The 23,694-nt window shown below is 37.1% G+C and overlaps 1 protein-coding gene across 1 annotated transcript; it reads right to left on the bottom strand.

Moving 5' to 3' along the window:
• On the bottom strand, window positions 1-22,661 carry LOC144353838 (transmembrane protease serine 9-like). Its single transcript, XM_078010112.2, has 16 exons — window positions 22,110-22,661; window positions 20,183-21,273; window positions 19,810-19,912; window positions 14,996-15,290; window positions 14,338-14,379; window positions 14,137-14,230; window positions 13,822-13,918; window positions 12,076-12,182; window positions 11,302-11,461; window positions 10,333-10,522; window positions 9,479-9,778; window positions 9,352-9,431; window positions 8,688-8,821; window positions 7,657-8,188; window positions 6,978-7,085; window positions 1-2,690 (listed from the first exon to the last, which is right to left on the bottom strand). The coding sequence occupies exons 2-14, from the start codon at window positions 20,246-20,248 to the stop codon at window positions 8,066-8,068; spliced, it is 1,791 nt and encodes a 596-aa protein (XP_077866238.2). The 5' UTR covers window positions 20,249-21,273; window positions 22,110-22,661; the 3' UTR covers window positions 1-2,690; window positions 6,978-7,085; window positions 7,657-8,065.
• Between the last annotated feature and the right edge of the window lie 1,033 nt (window positions 22,662-23,694).

Here is a 23,694-nt window from a genome sequence, read left to right as displayed (position 1 = left end):
TTTCTCGGAGATATAAGTTTGTTTACTCCCATAAATTCATTCTACATGACAGGTTCAGTCAAGTGCTCAAAATCACCACCAAACCAACGCAAACTCCAACTTTTTATTCAACGATCACCGAAAGCACAAAACGTTAACCATTTGGAGGACTCTGACATAAATTCTGCCCTCTAAATTGGCACGGGCCAATCACACAGTGATCACACATCGAACTTGCAACATTAGGTTAATCATAGACATTTCCGTTGACCTTATTATTGGTTTCTGGTTTCATAGCCAGAATTGTCATATTAAAAGTTATTAACAATGAATAATAATAAAACGTTAATAATGAAACATATAGAAACAATCTTAATATAAAATACATCCTGTTAAAAAAGTTATATCCTGTATATAAAGTACATAGCAGTATCGGAAATAGTTATTATCAGTTTCATTGTTTTCGTGGATTTCCCTTGAAAACATACAATCTACTCCCATTAGTCATTCACAAATACCGACATTTCGATATTTCACAGCATTGCCAATCACCGGCAGTTGTTCACAAAAAGAGCCATTGTATTACAATGCATATTAGCATTCAACTGCCATATGCGAACAAAAATCACAAATGCCATGACTTCATTAGCTCAACGGTAGTCACATTTCCTACAAACGACATGCTATGTATGTACGCTCCACATGCGAGTTCTCTACGTAAAAATGCTTGTTCACTTCTATCGCCATTACGTATATTAGATTTCGCTTTTGCGCAGCTTGGATATAATATGACACAAAACGTACCATGCATATCGCCCCGAATGTTTCTACTATTTATTAGATCATGTACGGTGAATACTAACGGTACGTAACGAATTTACCCGAATGTGACAGCCTAGCTGCCCGCAAACGGTTACTCCATCTGGCATTGTCACGTTCTGTGAACTTTGATGTACGATTCATTTTCGATTTGTTTTTCACATAAAAATCCACGTGTCTGGCATGTGACAGTATATTATATGTGCCAGCATTGTAAAACTCGCACAACGACGTGTAGCGACGACTGCAGCGCATTGATATTAAAGGGCGAGAGAGTATTGAATACGTATTCAGTGAATTCGAATGTCAATATAATTTGTTTTATACAAATCCATAGCGATTTTGGGTGGTACGTTCCACCCATATAGTATGCCATCGTATTTTTGGACGTACACGTACTCGTATACTAAGATCTGTGTCAGAATGAGAGCATGGTTTTGCAGAGTGTATTTAATATTCTTTTAACTATAAAAACGTAGCTATAGTTAAATTAAGGCTGTATAAATCAATATAAGCCAAATGTAGAAAACGACAAGAATGCTAGTTTAAGATATGCGAAGTGCGCCATCAATGGCGACAGTATAATATGTCCGCAAAAAGGGCATCAAAAAGCCTGTCGTGTTGTTTTTCGGAACTGGGTCTTTTGAAAACAGTTGTATGTTTTTTACGGCATTTAATAATGTAAAATGTTTGAGAATTCCCATTTAATTTTCCTTTTTCATTATATCAGTATGAGAATTTGTTCAACAATTTCGTCCAATGTGAATTATATTTTATTAGTTATCGTGTTTTTGTGTGATTGAACAATTCATTTATTTATACACATTACAATACATGTCGAGTGTTTTATTCATCAACTTCAGGCTCATGGCGGGCAATTTGAAAATGACATTCGATGGTCCTATAATATTGTTGTCACGCTATTATACAAGTTTTTGACACTATCTGAATTTACTGATTTTCAGTCACCAATATAGAAAAGTGGTTTGGTCCGTTTGAGATGCGAAAATCATATGATACAAACTTAAGGTTTAACAGTATAGATATAGTTTACAAAAAAAAGTTTCATTTACAACTAAATATTCAACATTTTTCCATATCAATATTCTATATTTCATTTGCCATAAACACGCAGTTCCACATTATTATATGGGAATATACAGGCTACATCCTCGTAGCATCAAGCTACCATAATCGATTTCAAATAAAAGAAAAGATTCAGTATTGTATTGGTGATGGAATGCTGCTGAGTATAACCTTGAGAGTCGATGCTTCTGAATGTTTTGTCAGTGAGTAGACCTAAATCACTAAATAAAATCTGACGTTGACAAAACAGTATTAACTTCAGAAGCATACAAATATTTTGCCGGAAGTGAATGCTTATTATACAATTGGCGTGACTGTGAATGTAGGTAGTGGGGAAAAGGAGGGCATAATTATGTTCGGACATCATAGCAAAATTGTATTAACGTTTGTGAAGAAATATCATTGTTTTTCGTGTTCACCTGGTAGGTCACAGAAATATGCCAATCTGATTAAAATAAGATCCTAGTTTTGGCTTGATTTTTTGTTTATTTTTTTTTTAATATTGATCTAGTATTTATTTTTTGAAGTTTTGGCAATTGCGAAAGCCGAGAAGGATCTGACCCAATGCCTATGTAAATCTAGCTCAAATCTCGCGTAAGTAGGCTGTCGGTTGCGGACAATCTTCCTGTTAATTATATTTTGCTCATTTGAATAAACCATTAAAAAATTACCAGAATATTATTTACAAAAGAGATTCCACAGCATTTTACAATTTTTTCATTTTCAACAAATGTGTACACTTCCTGATGCATCTTCGCCAGCCAAGTCATCGCTTCAACTTTACACCAAACACTGAACATAATTATCTAGAATAGAAGCAAAAAATAAGTAAATCCTAATGATTAGAACACTGTAAACAGCAATAGTAAACAATGCAAACTTACCGAATCGACGCAGAATATCGGAGCAAAAAATATTTCCTGATCAATTGCGAAGTGTTCCAAATAAAAAATATTTTATTCCAGTCCAAATCAGCTCAATTACTTTAATAAAGAGTTATTGTACAATGCACAACATATATGTTGATACATTTTGATGAATATTTACAGCTATGGCTTCAATACCGTAGACGATTTTGGCCCGATCATCAACAAAACATCACCCGTCTCAAGGGCAAGCTACTGGAAAAAAAATAACGGTTTTCGGTCTGTATGTGTGTGGCGATAGTCAAAAATATACCAAATCACAAGCACGTAACAAAAAACATAAAAATTACAAAATAATTAAAGAAAATAGTAAAAGTAAAATAAATATATAAAATGAAATACACGCCGTACAATGCATCATACTTTAATCAGATTGAAAAATATGCCAGTCTTATTTGGTACGAAGCTGGAAATAACATGTAGTTAATACTTTCAAAGACAAAATGACATGCAAAATTCGAATCTCCGACGACACAAACAACGTGCAGAATATTACGTGTTTACACAAATATAAAGCGTATAATTTTATGCTAGAACGACATACTGGTGTATTTCACATGAAAGAATCCAGAAAAATTAATTCCTATAGATACATGGGACAGTATATACTTGCACCCATTACTCCCAAAAACACATTTAACACCAATACTGAATTCCTCATTGCTCCATATAGTTTCCGTAGGTCAGAGATGTAATTATTGGTTCAGCATCAGACTTTGCGACCAATTGATTTTATTTCAATTTCTGTCTCAATAATGTATCGACCGCTTCTGACCTTATATCGCATTTTAGCTGGTAGATCTTGGGGATTATGCAAATAAAGACATATCGAATAGAAGAGATTAGCACTTAACTGTATTCAGTTTGTGTGTTGTTTAAATGATAAATGATTGATTACAGTATAAATTCGAATAATTGTGAAACTACGGCGTCACTCTGGTAGTAGAGTGTCCTTTTTTTCTCGAACTTCGTTCTCGCCTTGGGGCTTTCGCGGTCAGTCGACGAGCCCCTGTGATTGTGACAATGGAACTGAGCGTTTCTTAACCGGATGTGGGGGGACTGTGCATCTACTAACTTTACATCACACTTTCCGTTTTTCCAACTCAGATGAGCAGCATCCTTTATATCAATCTTCACCAGGCGACTGTTTAGTTCTGCAACTCTCACGCTGTCTGGATTTTGTAGTCTACGTTTTACCCCATATGCACATTTGCAACTACTTTTTTGTACTTTGTGTCGTGGATATGTAGATTAGTAATTTCCATACTTATTAACGTAGTTAAGCGAAGCAAACCAAAGTTGTTCATCTATTGAAAAAGTTGACAAAACTCTGTTCGAATCACGACTTTGGTATTGACAACCCATTCTACACGAGGCAGTTTGTTGCAATATTTATTTAAATGAAGAAGTTTGAAGAACAGTTGCGGGATACGCACAGCTCTAGAATAAGCTAGTGTTCATGTGAAGGAGCGAAGTTGGGAGGGTATTTCTCTGTCATTGTACAAATCACGGTCACGAGACCAAAGAATCGTTTACAATACCACTAGTGTGGCAGTTACATCTCTGAAGTGCGATTATCAATACGTGTCGCATAATATTCAAGTACCGCCGCATTGCTTCCTTGCCACCTTTTTAGTGATGTATCCCCAGACAATATCTAAACAACCCCTCCGCGACTTCGGTGAACTGTTTTTCTCACCATCTAAATATTGTGTGCTCGATGTTGAAACGAACTAGTTTGGCAAGAACAATTTGCAGAATGAACCAAGTCACGAATTTAAAGTGATGTTTTTTGTCCGGTCGAAACAATGAAGTTAAACGTGGGCGAGTGAACGTGGCTTACGGTTATCATGGCACAACCTTTTCCAGAATAGTAAACTTGATATATTGTAGTTAACCTGTCCAATTTTAGCGCAGCTGCACACAACAATTTCGTACAAAGTCTTCCCATTAGTCTATATGGACTAGATAGGGGAGTGATAGCCGTACGACCGATGGCAGCAAAATCCGTATCCAGTAGACAAGTTAACTAAGATTTAATCAAATACCTTATAGGTGAAATTTAGTAGAAGTTTTCCACGACGCAATTTAGAAAGATTAGTTTTATTTTAATGAAAATCTCACTCTCTGGGTCAGGTGTAATACGTGAAAGTATTGTAAAACGCATCTTTTTTTTTCTTTAGCTAGCATGTCATTTTAGCCAACTTGTAATTTCGCTATTTCAAAAGATCGCTAATTTAGAATAAAGTATATTCTCGTAATGATATTGTTGGAATTTTAGCTAAATTATGATTGTTAATTCGTGCATGTATCTAGTCAAATTCGCTAAAAGGGCATGTAGCCATTTCAATACGTTTTACAGTATTTCTCGATGCGAGGGCGCACTTCCCTATATAGTGACTAGAATTCCTAGTATAAAACTACTCAACAAGGCCGGGCAAAATGACTCGTACAAGCAAAGTGCGTGTATTTAACTGAACTCCGATCAATCTTTGTTGATTGAGTCAGCTAATTATATTGTCCGATTCATACAAAGACTTCTAGATTGTTGCATATACAAAACTTATCTCTTTGCATTTCTGGAAGCTTCGAAATATTAGACACATAAAAACCACGCCAAAATTGGATGGAATTTCTCATAATTAGTTAAGTCTGCTGATCACAAACCAATTAGCAAATGAGGGGATAATTGCAATAAAAAATCTGGCACAACTAAAAAAAGTACAATTTTTTATTTTAATTGCATTAGCTATTTTGGTTAACCGAAAACTATGGAAATGTTTTCCCTTCATGGGACATAAATGTGAAACCGACTGGAATTATTGAATGCTACGAGACATTTCACAATTCTTTCGCTAGCTAGCAGACCAAATCTTGTACAGATTTGTCCGAAAATCCACCTAATATATTCTGGCAATGCCAGACGCTTGAGAAAGTGAAAATCGACTTGTTCGAAACACGTATTAAATGCCTACACAAAGCACAAAGAAAACTGAAATACGAAGCACCGCCCATACCCTTGTGAATGGTCATGTACAGAGGGAGTTGGTGAAAAAGTACTGCCAACTCGTCGCCGTTCCTGGGAAACTTCAGAAGTTGTCACACACTTTATACACGGGTGGTACGACCATGGAAGGTTGCACATTGCCGAGACGAGAAATAATTTTGGAAATCTCCCCTATCTAGGGCTCTGCAGTACCCATTGTCCATTCGCCTGGAATCTAAATAGAAATTGCATTTCCAGAAACCAAGTTACTGATCTTTATAAATGTATATAAAATCCCAAGTACGAGCTAGGTACGACATCAACATCAACGTTGTCCATTTACCGTATATTCATTGGACAGTTCCAATCTGAAATTAATCAACTGCCGGGAAACGTTACTAACTAAACACAAGAGGGAACGTCCCATTGTGTATAAAATGCATTACTGATCTGTTATAAATTGATTTAACAATACGCATTCATAGTAAACTGCGTGTATTAGGTTAGCAACATTTTGAGGGAAATATCTCGCCATAACGACCAGCGTTGATATTTCTACTACCCTTCAAGTCGCATTTCGGACAGTTTCTTTTCATTGTCCGTAGCCCAATGCCATCAACCCGTAATTAAAGTAGCACGATTATTTTGAACACAACTCGAATCTTTTTCACCTATTGAGAAACGATTGTGAGAAGCGTGCACAAATTTTACTATTTGGAATTATTCAGAAGTTTGCCCAATGAGGTACACATCTCATCACACGTCATTTGTCCTACATATCTGAACAAAGTGTTCAGTTATAAAATTTAGCATAGAAAGCAATTGTGAACACCATAACAAAAATCGCCATTTTAATGGGAGTTGCATACATATTTTTCGGGCAGATTAAAAAAATAAGCCATACAGTGAGCAAAACTTATCGCAGATTTTCCTGTCTGACTACCTTTAGCTAAATAAAGCACCACGAGTAATAAACTAGGCCACCGATGCACGTGCCGTTCAATATCTTAACAAATGCATTACATTTTATAATTTACATTAAAATGTAGTAAAGCGGAGTGATCATGTAACCGCATTGAAAGGGGTCGATTCGTAAAGTTGCACTCTGAAAAGGGTTACGTTAACATTTAGCGTTATACCGAGACACTCATTTCAACTGAACAGTGAAGTACATTACTCACCTCAATTTATAATTCATTTTATTGCACTAAAAGGATCGACATACTCGAATTAAACAATAACAGTTGACACGAAAGCTGGTCGCGCAGTGCAGTCACGCGTGTTAGACCCTGAAAGACGAGAAAGGATTATAAACTTTGATAGCCATTACAAATTACCTTTGATATAACATAGAAGGTAGATCAACGCAATTGATATATTCAAGCAAGACATTAAATTGAAAGACAATACGAAACTACATTTCTCATCAACCAGTTATTTTGGATAACTAACATAAACTTGCATCTTCAACCCAATATGTACTGGCATTGAGCGTAAATTAGGATTTTGTACTAAATTTGTTTTATGACGTTAAAAAGAAACAAATCTACACCATACAAATATTTTGTTACATTTTCGGGCGATTTTTCAAAAAAAGTCAAGCCTTAAATTTTATCGAAACTAAATTTATGTGCGTGCAAGCTCTTGCGTTCTTTGTACAAAATCAGCAATTCGGGCCAGCAATATCCTTCAAAATACTACAAAACCAGCCTCACCCGACGAGCGAGGAAAATGAGAATTGTGCAGAAAAATTGGGAAATTTTAGGGCTGCTCAAGAAATCTATGTATGAGGTGCATTTTTGGTTACTAATTGCCAACGGTTCTGATAATTAGCATCAACTCGAGCTTAAAATAACATACCTGTTCAAAATGACGTTTTCTATCCATGCATGCGCAGCTGCCACACTCGCAAATCCCGATGGTCCACCTGGTTCAGCACATTTCGCAATAGACCATTTTCCGTTCACTGCGAGAATCACGCGTTATGCGTGAAATCGAACATAAAAACAGGACAAACAAAGGTCATAGCGTCGTAGTGGCGTCAAACATCGCGTGGGATTCGACAAACGCGAAAGTATTTTGGGGACATTTCCATGCTTAATAATGTGCTGTCCACATTTGATGATAGGCAATTTCGATTAAGTAAGGGTATTCGGAAGCAATATTCTTCTGTCGAAGATCGGCCGGTCGGTGTGAGCTACGAAATAAGGAAATTCGAGATCAAAATCAAATCGTTCGATTTTTGCGGCAGACGTTCGACGCGCGTCTTTCATGCATCTCGCGAGATCTCGCAATTGTACGGAAAATCACCTATTATTAACCAAGTTGTAATTCCTGCTAAATACCATCGCCCGTCAGCTTTCTGGCACACCAGTGGTCCCCCAGCGTCACCCTAGAAGCAAATTTAAATGTTACGACTCATTCCACCAGTTTTGGTTCTTCATTTGTGGTTAGCTGCATTAGGCTGGCTGGAAACTTTATGTTTACTCCCCTGCATTTTTAGTGACGTCAACCCAGAAGTAGCTTTGTTGGCCAACACATTTAAAAAAAGGTAATTAAATTGCACTTTGTTTGAATCAGCAATCGCCAAATGGACAATACAATGTCCTGCACGAGTCGAGAATGTCCGAATATTGGGGAAACTGCACACCAGCACTAAATAAAACATTTAACTTTCAGAATGTGTAGCAAATTTGAAGTATGAACAATTATGTATAAGAGTTACGAATGCTAACAGAAGAGAATTAAGTTTGGGATTGAAAGATGCAAGCACTGAATTACCGCAGGGGATATACAAGTATTCCTGCCTTTCAAATTCAGCTATTAACGAAAATAAAAATGTAATCCATAATGAACTCCTCGCGAAAAAAAGTATTGATCATTAGACTTACGTAACATGTTCCTGCCTCTCCATTGTCAATTGCACACAACATGTATGGTGTGAAGATATCTCCATAGATGGAACGACAGTACGCACTGCCGTGTACGTACACAGAAGCTTGCTGCAGAATATCTGCATGATCAACTAATGAAAAACAAATTATGCATATACGTATTAATTTATGTTTTATTAAAATAGCAGATCATAGGGTAGTCAATATTAATCTAGGGGATATTTGTTTCCACGGGAAGGAGGGAGGGAGGGGGACAGTCCTACACTTGTCCTTTTTTTTCTTTGATAGAAAGTGATCATGAATAGTTCGATCACTATTTCTGCTTGATCCATCCCTTCCATTTACATCACAAATTTATGCGCGCAGTTAACAGACAAATGCGGCAATCTTTTGTGATATTGAGTTATACTCGGACAAACTTGTTCATCGGATCTTTAATTTGCCCCGAAACTGCAAGCTTTGACTTTGTTTTCGTCAGAAACGTTTAAGCATTTGCTCAGTTTGAATTTTCCTTCAACTATGTATAAAATGGCCCAGTGATTGTCAAGATGCATCTACAACTCGATCAGAGGTCTCAGCGCTGCCGACCGCGCGGCGTTAAGTGATTTTTGGCGCAAATGAAACAAGCAAACTACAATTCGAAAGGCTTGTAAGGGCTTACTCGCTGGCTGCACATCTAAGACAAATACGATAGTTTTAGTAGCCATTAGCATGATCAATAATTTATTTCGATTCATGGGGCTAAAAACAGCATGATTTCAACAAATAAGACACTAAAATTTACCTACGATCTTCGTACAATTGCCCCCATCGGGTTATAACACATTCTTCGTCTTCGTGGAAAAAAATAATCGTAGCCAGTTGACGGTAAGCAGACTGGATTGATGTATGCATCGACTGGCAGCGGGGTAGCCACGTAAAGCAGTGCTAAGTCCCAATCAGATGTGTCGTAGTTATAGTTCGGGTGAATGTACACTTCATCCACAAATGTTGAAAACTCATTTGGCGAGGTTTCACTTAAAGTAACCGTGCCCATGCGCATGTGTATGCGATCGCTTTCTAGTACCTCCCATGAAGTGTTATTGTACCTACGAGTGGACATTGAAACAATTCACAGACAATTACTGGGGTTTATATTAGGATAAAGTAGAGACTGCGCAGAATAACAAGTACTTTTACTACAGTACACCTTTCCAATATGTCGCTCCCTTCGATGGCAGCCTTCTCAAAATAAAGTCCTTATCTGTACTGCGGTATTTGCTTCTCGTGCACTTAAGCAGAGATTGTGAATTCAATTGATCTTGGCAGAGAAGCAAGGGGACGTTGTAGAAGCAAGGGGACGTCGTCGCCCAAGAGTTGCCCTTAAATTATTTTGTGACAAAAAAAGTACACAATCTCATTTCACTTTCTACACCTAAATAAACGTATTTATAAATGCATTTATCTTATATAACGAATATATTTATACAACACATTTGAAATCAGAAATATGGATCATGATTTTAACATTTTCTTTCATTTTATTTGCATATTACAAACATTTTAATGTCAACTATTAGAAAGTATTTCTAAAAAAAGAATGTAATAAATTTATTATCAACTAATAGTACTAGTATACAATCGCAGATTCTTGTTTAATTACACACAGAGAGCTTCCGTCAATACCCAACGCTCATCGACGATAACGCCAGCGCAGGTACGTATATAATCACCGGGAGAATCTCTCGCATCGATGCGGAGAGCTACGTGCCAGGGCCAACTTCCATCTGTCGCGTTATTACCACTAACGATACAATCCGCGGGCGAGTCGACTGTGCCACATGACGTCACGCCTACGTACAAGAATAACATTTGTTAAATTGGCTAAAAATAATTAGTCGTGATCTGTTTAGTCGATGATTAAATTATGATCTTTATGTACAGAAGCAAATCGTCAAAGTCAAACACAAAGCGGCGTTTGTTGTCACTTTGTCTTCAATGAATTCGATGCAAATAGCGAGATTCGGATTAAGCGTACAAAACGATTAAAAATTAATCCAAATCTTGATTCTGGCAGTGTTTTGGATAGTATTACAATTGCAATTTCGACTACTTTCGAATTCACAATAAAACTGTCTAAGGGAGGGGTGTACACGTTAAAGCGCGGTGGTCGTCGCGCAGCGTATGTAAATAAACAATGTATTTTACACGCGTTGTATACGTCGCTACGAGTCCCATATCGAACAGGACGCGGCACGGCGACTGCCGCCCTTTAAAATGGTCGAAACAAACATGTTGAATCGTGTGTGATTGGTCAGTACCACGACCAACACCAAATATTTACGAATTATCAATTGCTATTCATGTATACAATTATTTACACTTTGTAGCTGGGTACAAGTCTGGGAAAATTTGAGTCGATTCAACACCTTTTTGCACATTGATAGACGTAAATGCAGCGAACGTACGCAACTTGTCGGGTTCTGCTCAATAAAATGAACATGCAGAAATGTTGATGGGGGCGATATAACAAGTCTCGGAAAAACCACCGATCTCCAGCTTTGACAGTGTTCTCCAATTTAGCGGCTCGTATCAAAATGGTCAGTGTCGTCAAAACAACATTTGTACCTACCAGTTTCCATTGTCGACTGTATCCACTGATTGCCGGCAGTAATACGCGAGTACACGCCAGGGTACGATGGGTCGGCACAACCAAATCCCCAGCTAGCAAGTCCTGCCAAATACCACAATCCGTCATCCATTTGACACATCATAGGACCGCCATTGTCTCCCTATATATATATAGAAAATTGGACACCGGTTTACGGATGCGTTAACAAAGTTACTCGGCCGATGTGAAGCGCGAAGGAGGGGGTAGTATGAAATCACGTCGACAGGGAGGTGCTGAAAATCGAGTCTTGTTAAATACTCAAGATGTTAAGTTATTAATCCAAGCTACAAATACTAGTAATTGCTTTTATTACGACAGTTTTTTTTGCGTTTTAGCGCAAGATTTTTGCACGTTGTTTTGTACAATTTATACACAGAAAAGTCAGAAAAAATAAAATCAGTTACGATTAGAAGAATTTTGTGCAACGAGAACAAATCAAATAGTCGTTCTACCCGAGGGTAAAATGTGTACCCAACAAGTGCGGCACCTCCCAGTTAGTATGTGAACTAGAGTAACACCACCGGAATTAATTGCCGGCGAATATTACACGCGTAGAGTGCTGTTCATACGGTGTTCAGTATTCAACGTCTGCATTTTACGCCTATAATTAAGGCTTCGAACGTACCGTCGGGACGACAGGAATTTGTTCATAAAAATATACTAACATGGAATTTTATTTCCATGGCAACTTGAAACTTCTCAGTATTATTACTGCTGTACATAAAGTCTACTTACAAAACAAGCGTCATTTCCGGGTTGGGCAGGACAAACCATCGATTCTGTTAAATAGTCGCTGCAACGGCTTCGACAGAAATATTGATCTAATATGTCAACTGTAGCTTCTTTGAGAGTATCCGACACAAATACAACGAGCAAGATAAAAGAACATTAGCGATATTAAAAATAGAAATATTAGGCGAGTGTATGAATAGGTCGTCGATTGCTTACGGGTCGAGGGTCTGGTAATTACGGGCTGGGGCGGAACGCAACCGAGATTTGTGTAGCGCCATCAACGGCATAAACCAGGTTTTTTTTTATCTGCGGAAATCGCGTGGTATATCCCACGATATTTTTTGGGAATCTATGACTGAAATCATAATACTTGTGCCATGTGAACCACTATTTAGGCAGTTTATTTTGTAAATCAACACTCGTCTTTATGGCAATTGTAAACTAGCCACACTTTTATATACACATTGTAATTTTGTAAACCGCTATTGTAATATTCGGACCTTACACCTTGGCAAGGACAGAAAAAGCTTTAGTCAAGGTGCAACATCTTTAGATAACGGGAAGATGCAGATACAGCCTCTAACTGCCTGGCTATTGAATTTCCGATGGAGGCGTATGTGGGGAAAACTTATTAGGTCATATCAAGCGGTATGCAATGAATTATTCATCATGGATTAAAATATCTTTCAATTTCAGTGACCTTCGTGTCCGCCTTTCAAAATTTACACGCTTATAGGCGTCACATTTATGAAAATATATTTTCCCATTTGTTTTCTAAAACAAACATTAAAATGCACTCAGTAGGCGTTGCAATTTTTCAGTTGTTTTCCAAAAGTCGCATAGGGGAATACACTAATACAAATCCAAGAACAACAAATACAAATTTTGCAGTTCTGAAAAAGACTTATTTCTCACGTGACCTGTACTTCCAATAATCACCCTTAGCTTCATTACAGGGGACTGCGCCTCGACTGTACCATCTGATTCCCTCGATTTTTATATAACAATAAACTGGCATTGAATGGATTTTGTAAATTGTCTTCATATTAGGGCTGACAACAATCGCCTAAAGAATCATTACAACAGCATATTCATAAAGCGATTTATTTACTTGCTGACTGACCCATGTGATTCACTCACCTGGAGATACTCCCCCCCCCCCCATCCAGCAATAACGCATTCTTTGCCAGCACTAAAGAAACAGTCGTCTCCGTGCGCAGGTAGACATATACTAGTAGGTTGAATATAGAAACTAAAAGGTATAGCATCATGCAAGTACAAGAGTGCAAAGTCCCAATCGTCCCAAATTACCGTCTCATAGAGTGGATGCACTGCGATGTAGTCAACGGTAGCATGGTATTCGTGCGATGTCGATTCGGAGCGCGATAAGAAACCCATATTCGTACCTTCAAGTCTGTTGGACTCGCGTTTTCCCTGTTAATGAATTGACATCGAGAAGTTGGTAGTTCTCACCCAGGGCAATGTGTGCAGACACCCAACTAAAGATGACAGTATGTCCGAATCTGATACACTGCATTTTTTCAGGAACATTCCAACTTCGGCCGCATTTCCACGTTTCAAACAAACTGCTCACAATAGCCGCTGCGGCATATATATCACGAGAATTGGGACGTTTTATACAAATATCGTATATTCAAACTTTACGAGAGAAAAATCTTTACACACAGGAATGATGTACGAAGATAGAAAAACCAGCGCAATCAAATAACCCAGCCACACATTACTTACGCACAGTAGGCAGCAGTAAGAATCCAATGTTCATTAACAACGACTCCGCCACAAATACAATTCTCTCCTTCCACCAGTACCAGCCACGGCCAACTGCCTAGAGTAGAGTTGGTCCCGCCATATACTTTGTTCATAGTTGCCGGACTAATGCCGCATTGTGAGGGTTCTATAGACCAGAATGAACAATCAACGACAATTACAGTAGTCTGCACGAGAGGGAAAATCTTCCAGAACAGTGAATTTCGCTATAACTAACATTTCACGGCTAGTACCGCGGCGACTAACGTAACTGTTGCCAAATCAGAATAATATTACCACAAAATCATTACCTGCAGGAATTTCACAAATGAAAAACATTCTGATGACACATCGGTTAAATGCCCATTGTACATAACTTCCTTCCTCAGCCCTGAAAATAAACAAAAAACGTGTACAACTGTTATTTGGCGTTATTAAAATATAACTGGAAATAATCTATGCAGTGCATCATGTACAATTTATCCTAGAAGTATTAACCTTCGTGAGCACTGCCAAGAGGAGCGCGGACTCGTATGACAACTGGAATTGGGGTAACTACAGGTGTCATACAATAAGGTGCATGTGAAATGCAAGCTATTGTCTGGCCAACATCATCGGTAGGAACTTAAAAGCAGAGATCACAGACACATTCAAAAACAAAAAAATAGCATCCATGTATATCAAACGTATTCAACACGGGAATAAGCCTTAGGTATGCTAGCTGCTTTTGAAACTCAATATATTTTAGAGCGAGTGGCTTGTTTCTAATATTGTTAATATTAATCTAGTTAGAATCTACTTTATTTGTCGACTTTTACGATTATGCATTTTATTACGAGTACTACTTAAGTTGTTATATTGTATGCGAATTCCCAGAATAACTTGTATGGTGCACAAATTACATTTTTGTAATTACAGATAAAAAGAAATTGCGCTATTCACCCTTTTCAATAAGGCGCCCCCAACGACAGTTATGTAACGTTATATGATGACGTAGACGAACGTAGCCTACGACGTCATTTTAGGAAATAGCAATGCTATGCAAAGCAAGGAAATGCAATGCTTGACGCACGACCATCAACTCTGCGCTTGTTATTCGAGAATCCAGCTAATATCGAATATAAATAGATCTCACCTTAGATATACACAGTCACGCTAGCGCTGTTCGTTGTTGTTGGATTTCCCAGAATACCAGTCGCCGTAAAACGTTGGTTTAGTTTTATCTGACCATTTTAGTTTACCTTCCTTCCGTACATCGTTCAACCCTATCCAGAACGAGCCCTCGATGCCACCGTGACGCATCATGTCTTCGTAGAGGGCGTTTTTGGCCAAATCGAATGGCTGAGCCAATTTACCGCCAAGTTTACTGCAAAACAGCTTCGCGTTATCCCACGACCGTTTTCTTGTGGCAACCAAGATGTCAAACTGGAATTCACGAAACAATTCAACTCCTGGTGACGTGTAATACAAGACAGTATTTTTATGTTAATAATGTACATTATATGCCGGAACATAATTTCAACTTCAAACCTAACTCGTGCTTTCACCAATTCCAAAAGGTCGGGTTCAGCCTACGAGTCATGTAGTTAAAAAGATCTTTTCATGACGAAATGCATTTTACAAATCTAAACAGTTGACCAATTCAGACAAAAGAGTGGGAAATTGAAAACTTTCAAACTTTTCCATGACTAAAGAATTTCACAGCCCCAGATTTCTTTCAACTACTCAAATCCTTGAAGAGCTCTCGTCCCCTCTCATATCTTGCGATTGTTTCCTGTACTCGCAAACTATTCGTGGCCACCCCCTAACTTGCCCAGACATTTTTACAAGATTTCTTATTCCAAAAGCAGGAAGAAATACTGCACAAATTGCAACTGAATTGTGTGTACTAAAAAGAAAAAAATCTTGAAAACATTGTCCGGCTCGTCCACTACTCTAACATTGCGAAGTAATTGCTCTACGACTTTTATAGTACACCCAGTTTAAAAATGAAAGTATTGCCCACTTCCTAGTATTAAATTCGCACAGAAATATTCACAGCACTCTCTGAATGTGTTCAAAAAGAACAATTCGTTAGAGCTATATATTTATAAAGTATCACAAACTGGTAGTGGTGTGCTAATTGAGTGTTATTTTAAGGTAGAGATGCAGTTTACCTGACAGGCATTTTAATTTGTTAATTAGGAAACCAAGATGACCTCCCTTGTCCACAAAACAAAGCTTATTGTATGAATTTTAAAAGTTTTTAGTATTTTTTTCATGGACACTAGTTTGAAATATGCACAAAAATGTGTTTTTTTTTTGGTCAAAAGTGATTTTAAAAAACATACGAAACAGAAACATGGTTTAGAAGCTATCAAAATTGGTTGCCGGGTACATGAACTGTTTACTATGAAGAAAGTGCTGTCTTGAAAACTGTCTACCAGTTGTCAATTTTGCATGGCAGCAGCTCAAATTTCACTACTTCAAGTTTATGTATAAATTAAGACCCAGGCTGGTTGTCTGTACGATTGTTGTAACACTGTTCAACCAAAAACAATGCCCCGACAGTGTTTTGAAGATAAACACATTGTCAATCATCTGTGAAAATTTCAAAACAAAAGGTCAAAGCGTCTAGGAGCTATTTTTGTTTAAAGTTCTGGGATGTGCACTAAAAAGAAGCTGAGATAATTGCTAATTTGCATAACAATTCACTCAGTAAGAAGTTTGCTAATGCTCATAATTAAAATAGCTGTAACAGTTCCAAATTTAAATGTATTATCGTTTTGTTAAGTTAAATATAGTGCATAATATGGAGATCCCGTCATTACTTTTTTTCTCCATGTTTCTTTTGATTATTTATGTACAGCCTTGCTGAATCTTGCTAAGCATTCAAAAGAGAGAATGTTTGTACCCGTTATCTATATTATAAAATAGTCTTTCGAGTATGTTCCACTATTCACAATTCTATAGCCAAGACTGTTTGGCTAATAAAAAGCAAAAAAAAAAAAAATCACTCCCAAAGGCCCACAAACCTGCATCTCTACCTTAAGGTAGCGAGAAGGTTTTGTGACGTTTTTAAATAAAACATTCTCTGTCTGTTGTCTCGTTCAGAACAGTAATTTAGGTTATATATATCAAAAGACTAAGTATAGAGGTGCAAGTTCGCACAAACTGGACAGACATTGTTTACATAATTATCACGTGACATCAAAAATTGCGAACCTTGTAAAAATGACTAAGTACGCGATTGCGAGAGCACACTGCGGAATTTCCTGGTGAAATTTAAGTTATGCATTGTCCGTAATCAAGTCCATTGAAATGCGTCTCCGATAATCAAAAGACCTATTATTCCGATTTCTATGCAGGTTTGTTTTTTTGTCCCCAAATTATTTCATACTTGGCACCTTTAACAGACTATTATTCTGTGACAAAGCATTTTCTTTAAAAACCCAGACATATTTCGCACCATCATTATCTTTTGAACGATAACTGCGAGTTTGAATGTCCTAGTCCGAACGCACTTGATTTGGCGGCGGTCCCAATGAGTCGTACTCGATCAAAACTTCAACTCGAGAAAAACGCGAAAAACAGTTTTGGTTAATAAAACACTGTAGATTTGCTGCATTATTATAAATATACACTAAAAATGGCCAAACATATTAACCACTGATATCATAGAACTCATAAAGAGTGTCAGATAATGAATAATTTCAAGCTCGAGCGTGAAAAATGAAGAAAACTGCTGGCATTTGAGTCCGTACTCCAGGAACGTTCGGGTTTTCCATTGTTATGCAAACGAACAACGAGGGATAATCCTCTGACAAACATTACTGTCCCACTGTACACGCTGACAGTTTACAAACAAGCTAATCCTTCAAGTGTCTCAGATAAGACATCTAATAGAACGGTTTTCATGGTGAAACAAAATGGCCGATGTTTGAAAATTGCTGTGTCAGAGTGCGACACTGAGTGGCAGATTTTTCTTTGCCTCGTCTGTCAACGCTTTCTTTCTTTTCTTCACCATTGCGTTAGAAAAAAATGTATTAGTAAAATAGAATATTGACTTGGAAAATAAAACGATTTAAAAGAAAGTGGTGCAAAGTTACAGTACTCCTTTCGCACAACCTCCCGCCCGCTTCCGCTTTCCAATCACCTTTTTCTCTCGCTTTTGCGACCGCTTGTTGAATTCAACCGGACAATTTCCGCTTTTTTTCGACCGCGCAAACCCCGAAATATCACCGCCCACCTACTCGCTCGCGCGCATTTAAAATTCGGACTAACAGAATAATTTCCGAGGTTCACATTGTCTTATAATTGTCTTGCTGGTTTTTATAGATGTTGAACAGCTGACAAAAGTTCAAATACTTTTTGTTTTAATTATATATAATTATATGCACGCAACCTGACCCTTTGACCTCGATTTGGCTTGAACTGAATATTTTATTTTAAACAATATTCTGACGTGAAATACAAAATGTATTTCAACACAAGTACGACATGGTTGTCTGGGGTTTCTTTCCTGATTGTTGAGTCTTCGCAATGTGTTTTGTATAATTATTGTTGTTTTCCCCCGATGCTGAAGGACCGTAAAGCTAAATGGCAGTTACATGCATGGGCTGAGTGAAAGAAAATATTTCTAAGCCTAAAATAAAACCTAATATTACACCTCTTTGTGTATTTGTTAATTTTACATATGTTTGTCATGACAGTATGTTTGTAAATATCTAGAAAAATCTCGTCTTTCGTTGATAATTTCGATTGTTTGTTTGGAATGTCGATCCCCATTGGTTTCTCCATACTGAGTTTAGGAAGGGCGTCGATCAACACCGTGACAATCAGCCGAGAGAAGACAAACATTGACCGTAATTCATGGAGATCATGTCCGTAATTTGTGGGCTGAAACCCCAAATAATTAATCAAGTATTATTATTTTAATATATATTTTATTTTACATCGCAAAACTAAACCATGCCCAAAACAGAGCTAGAGTTGTTCGCGGTGAAACAACCGCATTGAAGACGATGCAACTTCAACTAGCCATTTCTTACCTTGAAATAAAAAAAATAAAAATTCGAAGAGCATCGGGGAAAATATTAATAATCATCCTTATCAATCGCTTGCTTTATTTTATTCGAATCCATGAAATTCACGATTTTTTTTACATTTGTTGGCAACTTCCGCGCTAAAAAAGATTGAAAATGTGGGTGTGGTTATTTTGCAAAGTCCTGTTGATAATGCGGACAAATATGGTTCTGTGACCCAGTTCGTGCTCCGATCAGGTGACTCTCAGCCAATCAATGATGTTGTAACAAAGCATATTTGACGCTAATTGAAGGGTCGTCGTACAATCCAATCACCGGCGTCGATTCACATAGTTGTTTGTGCTGTGACAGGCTTCAAAATTATTCGCTGAAAAACATATATTTTGACAAACTGATGGAATTTGACCTTAGTTCAAAAAGAAAATACTAGGCTAAGATACATTAGAGCTCACGCGAATCAGTTTTCTCTGCAAGTTGTGAAATAAAGTAAACCAGAGTAGCCTCGATGATTTTCAGCCTTGAAGGACTTTGAATTGTTCATCGACTGGCCACCAAATAGTTATGGCTATAACTAAATTTGACACGTTTTTCTTTTAAGCCCAATAAATTATTCATACATGTCAAGCTCTGTTCGATTTTTGCAAATAAAATTATTGAAATTAGATGCACTATTATGCAAATTAGCCATGACGCTTGACATGATGTCTGGAGAATACTGGTTAGAGTAATCTAAAATACCAGCAGTGAAAGCATATTTATGAACATAATGCCAACAATATTTATCAAAATGCATAATCTTAAGCAATTTCACATGTCTTTATATTTTTTTTTTGGTATACATGTTATGATGTATATAATAACATTGTGAGGTGATTCAGTGATTTTCAATGGTGTTTGCACAATGCTGTCTTATACTAAACAATACCGGTATGAATCTAATGCATACCTTGTGCACTCTTTACTATGTTCCCTCTATTCAATATGGAAAATGATAGGAAATTATAGTTTGCACTTCGTGACATTTGGGCACCATCTCCACTGATTTTAACCTATAAAAAAAATGAAATAAAATTAACACAAGAAGATGACAGTCCCAGGTAACTAGGCAGTTTTTCCTCAGATTACAAATAGCCTGGCACTACCGCATCATGTCCATCATACCTCATATAGAATTATTAAAATATTAACCTTTTTTGACAATGAAACAAACTATATAGTTTGTGCAAATGTATGCGGTAATAATATATTTATCACATGATATTTCCATTTTTTTCCCTCAAAACAAAAAACCTCCTCTACTTTACAAAAAAAATACCTACCTTTATTTCATCATTTACTAAGTCCATATTTTCTTCCAAGAGTTTCTCAATCTCTCTCCTGAGCATGTGTTTAAATGATCTTTGTGCTCCATAACCTTCAGGTAAGGCTCTAGGTGGCAAACTTCATTGAGGTTTTTTCTACATTGTTTTACCAGGTAGCTTCTTGGAAGGTTTTTTCCACTTACTGTCATCGTCAGTTCATGGTACGCTTCATTCGATATACTAAATCTGTCAAGCAGATGTTGCAACTCGTATATCTCGTACTGTTCATTCTCTGGAAGTGTGCCTATTCTTACATCAGGGGAAACATCAGGCATCTCTTTCTCATTGCAAGGCAGTTGAGACTTACTGTCTGTAATGATGTTATTTGAAAAGTTGAAAATAATTTCACCTTTATCCTCATCTGTTGCGCTGAGTGTGTTTACAGTCAGGCCAAAGCTTCTGGTAAACCATAAGGCAATTTCTGCTTTACTTTCAAGTACTTTTAGTTTTCTCTTCCTCTGTTTGTCTTTGACATGTGTTATTTTCCTTCCAACACACTGCGCATTTCCTTCCAGTGTCTCAATATAATGTCGAAGTTCTTTGTTTATTGACCTTTCTTTGTCTAATTGGCTGCTAACACCATCAAGGGCTGCATGAGTGTTTGTGCAGTTGTTCTTGCACATTTGTAGCTCATCAGCAATATTGGTGATGTCAAGAATGTCATTACTAAAAATGTGCAATTTCCATTGCTTTTCCTGCGTTTCTTCTTTCCTCTTTGTATTTTTTATCTGTGACAGTGTTTTTTTAACAACTTGTCTTTTCCGTCTTAAAAGTGTGCCAAGGCGATGAGACTCTTCATTCAGTTTGAACGAATTACCGGGAATTGACATATTCAGTAAGTGAATATACTGACACTCAATGGTGTTGGTGGACCCCACAGTCAAAACCTGAGCCCTTCTTCAAGGGTCTTCCACTTGAGATACAATGCCAGCACAATATCTGAAGTGTCTTGTGTAGAACAGGTCACATGACTGACATCACTACTACCAACAATGACTTTTGAAAATTTCAGCCTACTATACAGGGAATGTAGACTATCAGACACAATTCTAGAAAGAAAAGTAAATAATATTATTACAATGTTGACATCAATCAATATCACAATTTTACAATAATTATTCATGGACACAACACCATATAAAAGTTATATGGCAGTATGGTCGCTAAATAGAACTATCAACAACATTATAATGAAACATGCAAAATCAATTACCGTAAAATAAACTGTAATTTTCACTGAAAGTCTTTTTGGGTGTTTTTTATGGATTTTTTTTCTCACTGATACCGGTTGGTTGAATGTACAATACAGGAAAAAAAGGTATACTCAATGGATTTTATTTTCACGAAATCACTCCTTCAGCAAAAATAGCAAAAATGAATTCCAAGTGAAAATACAGTATTTTACAGTACATGTATAAGATACTAGTGTGTGAATCATTCGATAAGTATATAAATTTGCATTCTTGACTTAATTCACAAAAAAATTGGAAAGACAGCTTTGTGGCATAAATGATGTATATATGCTGAGATCCTTGCATTTGAGTAATCCACAATGTGATGACTTTGGTTGACAGTCACATGTAGACATTAAATTTCAAGTACTAAACTATTCCCAAATACAAAACTATTTTCAAATCTACTGCTTAAAAAATAACAAATCACTACAGTATCCGAATTAATAACTATCATAACGATAGCAAATAAGAGCGTATCACAAAAATCCGGCATTTACACATGTACTGAGACGGTCATTCAGACATGTATTACTGTACATTCAGCGAATCATTGAGTTGTCAGGGAGACTGGTATGACGATCGATACGCATTTCACGAACACAGTTATATGTAACAGAAATGGAATATTGAAAAAGTCACATAATACTTACCTTCATTAAAATACAGGCGACGATTCTTCTAGATGTAAAAATAAGCGAAAAAAATTAACTCTCAGGATATGTGGCACTGATATACAGTATGGCACAACGCAGACGAAATCTTTCAAACGTAAATTAGGTCGATGTCACGTTACGTCGAGGACAATGACTAGCCAAAGGGGAAATGACGGTCTTTTGTTCCCACCAATGACTCGCCAAAAAAGAAACGACGGTCTTTTGTTTCTATCCATTGAGTCCTTAATTGGGGAAGGGCAAAAACAATGAATATTTACTGAACCACTTCAACGAGACAGACCGAGAGACGGACCCAGTATGTCGACACACGCCAATAACAGAAACAAGATGGCGACAGTAGTCCGAGAGTTCGAAAATGTCTTACTGACCCTCTCTAAATATAGCGGTTCATAATGTAGATTTTGTCACTTCCTGTTACTAATCCAATTATAAATGGCGGAGTGCACTCAATATCCCTCTAAAATCGACAAAGTTTGAAGCAAATTGGGGCTACAAATATAAACAAGCAAAGCCAGCTATGTGTATGACGTCACTTCCTTGATACAACGCGAGCCGACCAAACATTGAGTCACAGTCACTCAACACCGGGACTGTGATTGAGTGTTATGATCCAAACCATGTTTAATCACTTTTAAAATCACATATTTCGCCTGAAACAACTACCACAAACTCGCTTAACACAGGAATGCCATGCAAATGTACACGAACAAGACACGAATAATTAGGGATTGGTCAGTTACTTCGGCCTGGGGGGGGGGGGGGGTCCGGCAGATTCCATTTTGCCAACTGTAAATCTCAGTTGACCCACCCCCTATCAAATAAAAAAGTGGGTGGTCCCCCCCCCACACACACACATTTTATTTTAAAACATAAAACATGCTGACCCCCTAAAAAAACAAAGAAACATTAACAGTTTTGGCTCTGACATGATTACAAAATGTATTATATGTGCATTGAAAATATCATGGTTTGCCATAATTTTGACATAATTTTTTAGCGTTTGCATTTAATATACCTTAGGAGAGGAGGGGAAGCATAAAGCCAAAAAAATGAATACAGAAAAGGCTGCAGGAAGGAGGGAAATCTATTCTGCTAAAGATAGTAAATAAAAGCAAAGCTGTGGAGTACTCACTCGATAAACGCCCTTATAAGATAGGAAAAGGGATTTGAATCTAGGCGGTTTGAACTCTTTAAAAACTAAGTTGGATTTAAAATATCTTTCATATCTTATAGACCAGGAAAGCTTTACACCCGAAGCACAGTCTGTGCTTATGAAAACAAAGGAAACTTTGATTTTTGCTTACATTTGTGTTGGATTTTGGTATTTTACAGAGCAAAATATGCATATTTAAAAGTTAAAAAAATCAAAAAAACTATTTATTTATTTGTTCATCATTTATTTTAATTTATATATCAGCATTTTCACAAATTTAACTTTTTTGATTTGCTGAACAAAAACTGTCACTGCTCTTTGTACTAATTGCTGTGTTGTCTTTCCGTCTCCTGTTATAATTGGATAAATCCAGTAAATATCTTATACAATAGTGACTTCAGACTTTAA

The sequence above is a fragment of the Saccoglossus kowalevskii genome, chromosome 12 (genome assembly GCF_978046115.1).
Source record: "Saccoglossus kowalevskii chromosome 12, keSacKowa6.1, whole genome shotgun sequence".
NCBI lineage: Eukaryota > Metazoa > Hemichordata > Enteropneusta > Harrimaniidae > Saccoglossus > Saccoglossus kowalevskii.
The sequence above is the reverse complement of the archived record's forward strand: the minus strand, read 5'-3'. Positions and strand labels throughout refer to the sequence as shown.

Bases quoted from the DNA above. Each gene is read 5' to 3' on its own strand.
- LOC144353838 (XM_078010112.2), bottom strand. From the start codon at position 20,248: ATGCTCAGGAGAGAGATTGAGAAACTCTTGGAAGAAAATATGGACTTA. The intron at 15,291-19,809 runs GTATGCATTAGA...ACACGTCACCAG, and splicing joins CATAGTAAAGAGTGCACAAG to GAGTTGAATTGTTTCGTGAA. The intron at 14,231-14,337 runs GTTAATACTTCT...GTTTATTTTCAG, and splicing joins TCTTGGCAGTGCTCACGAAG to GGCTGAGGAAGGAAGTTATG.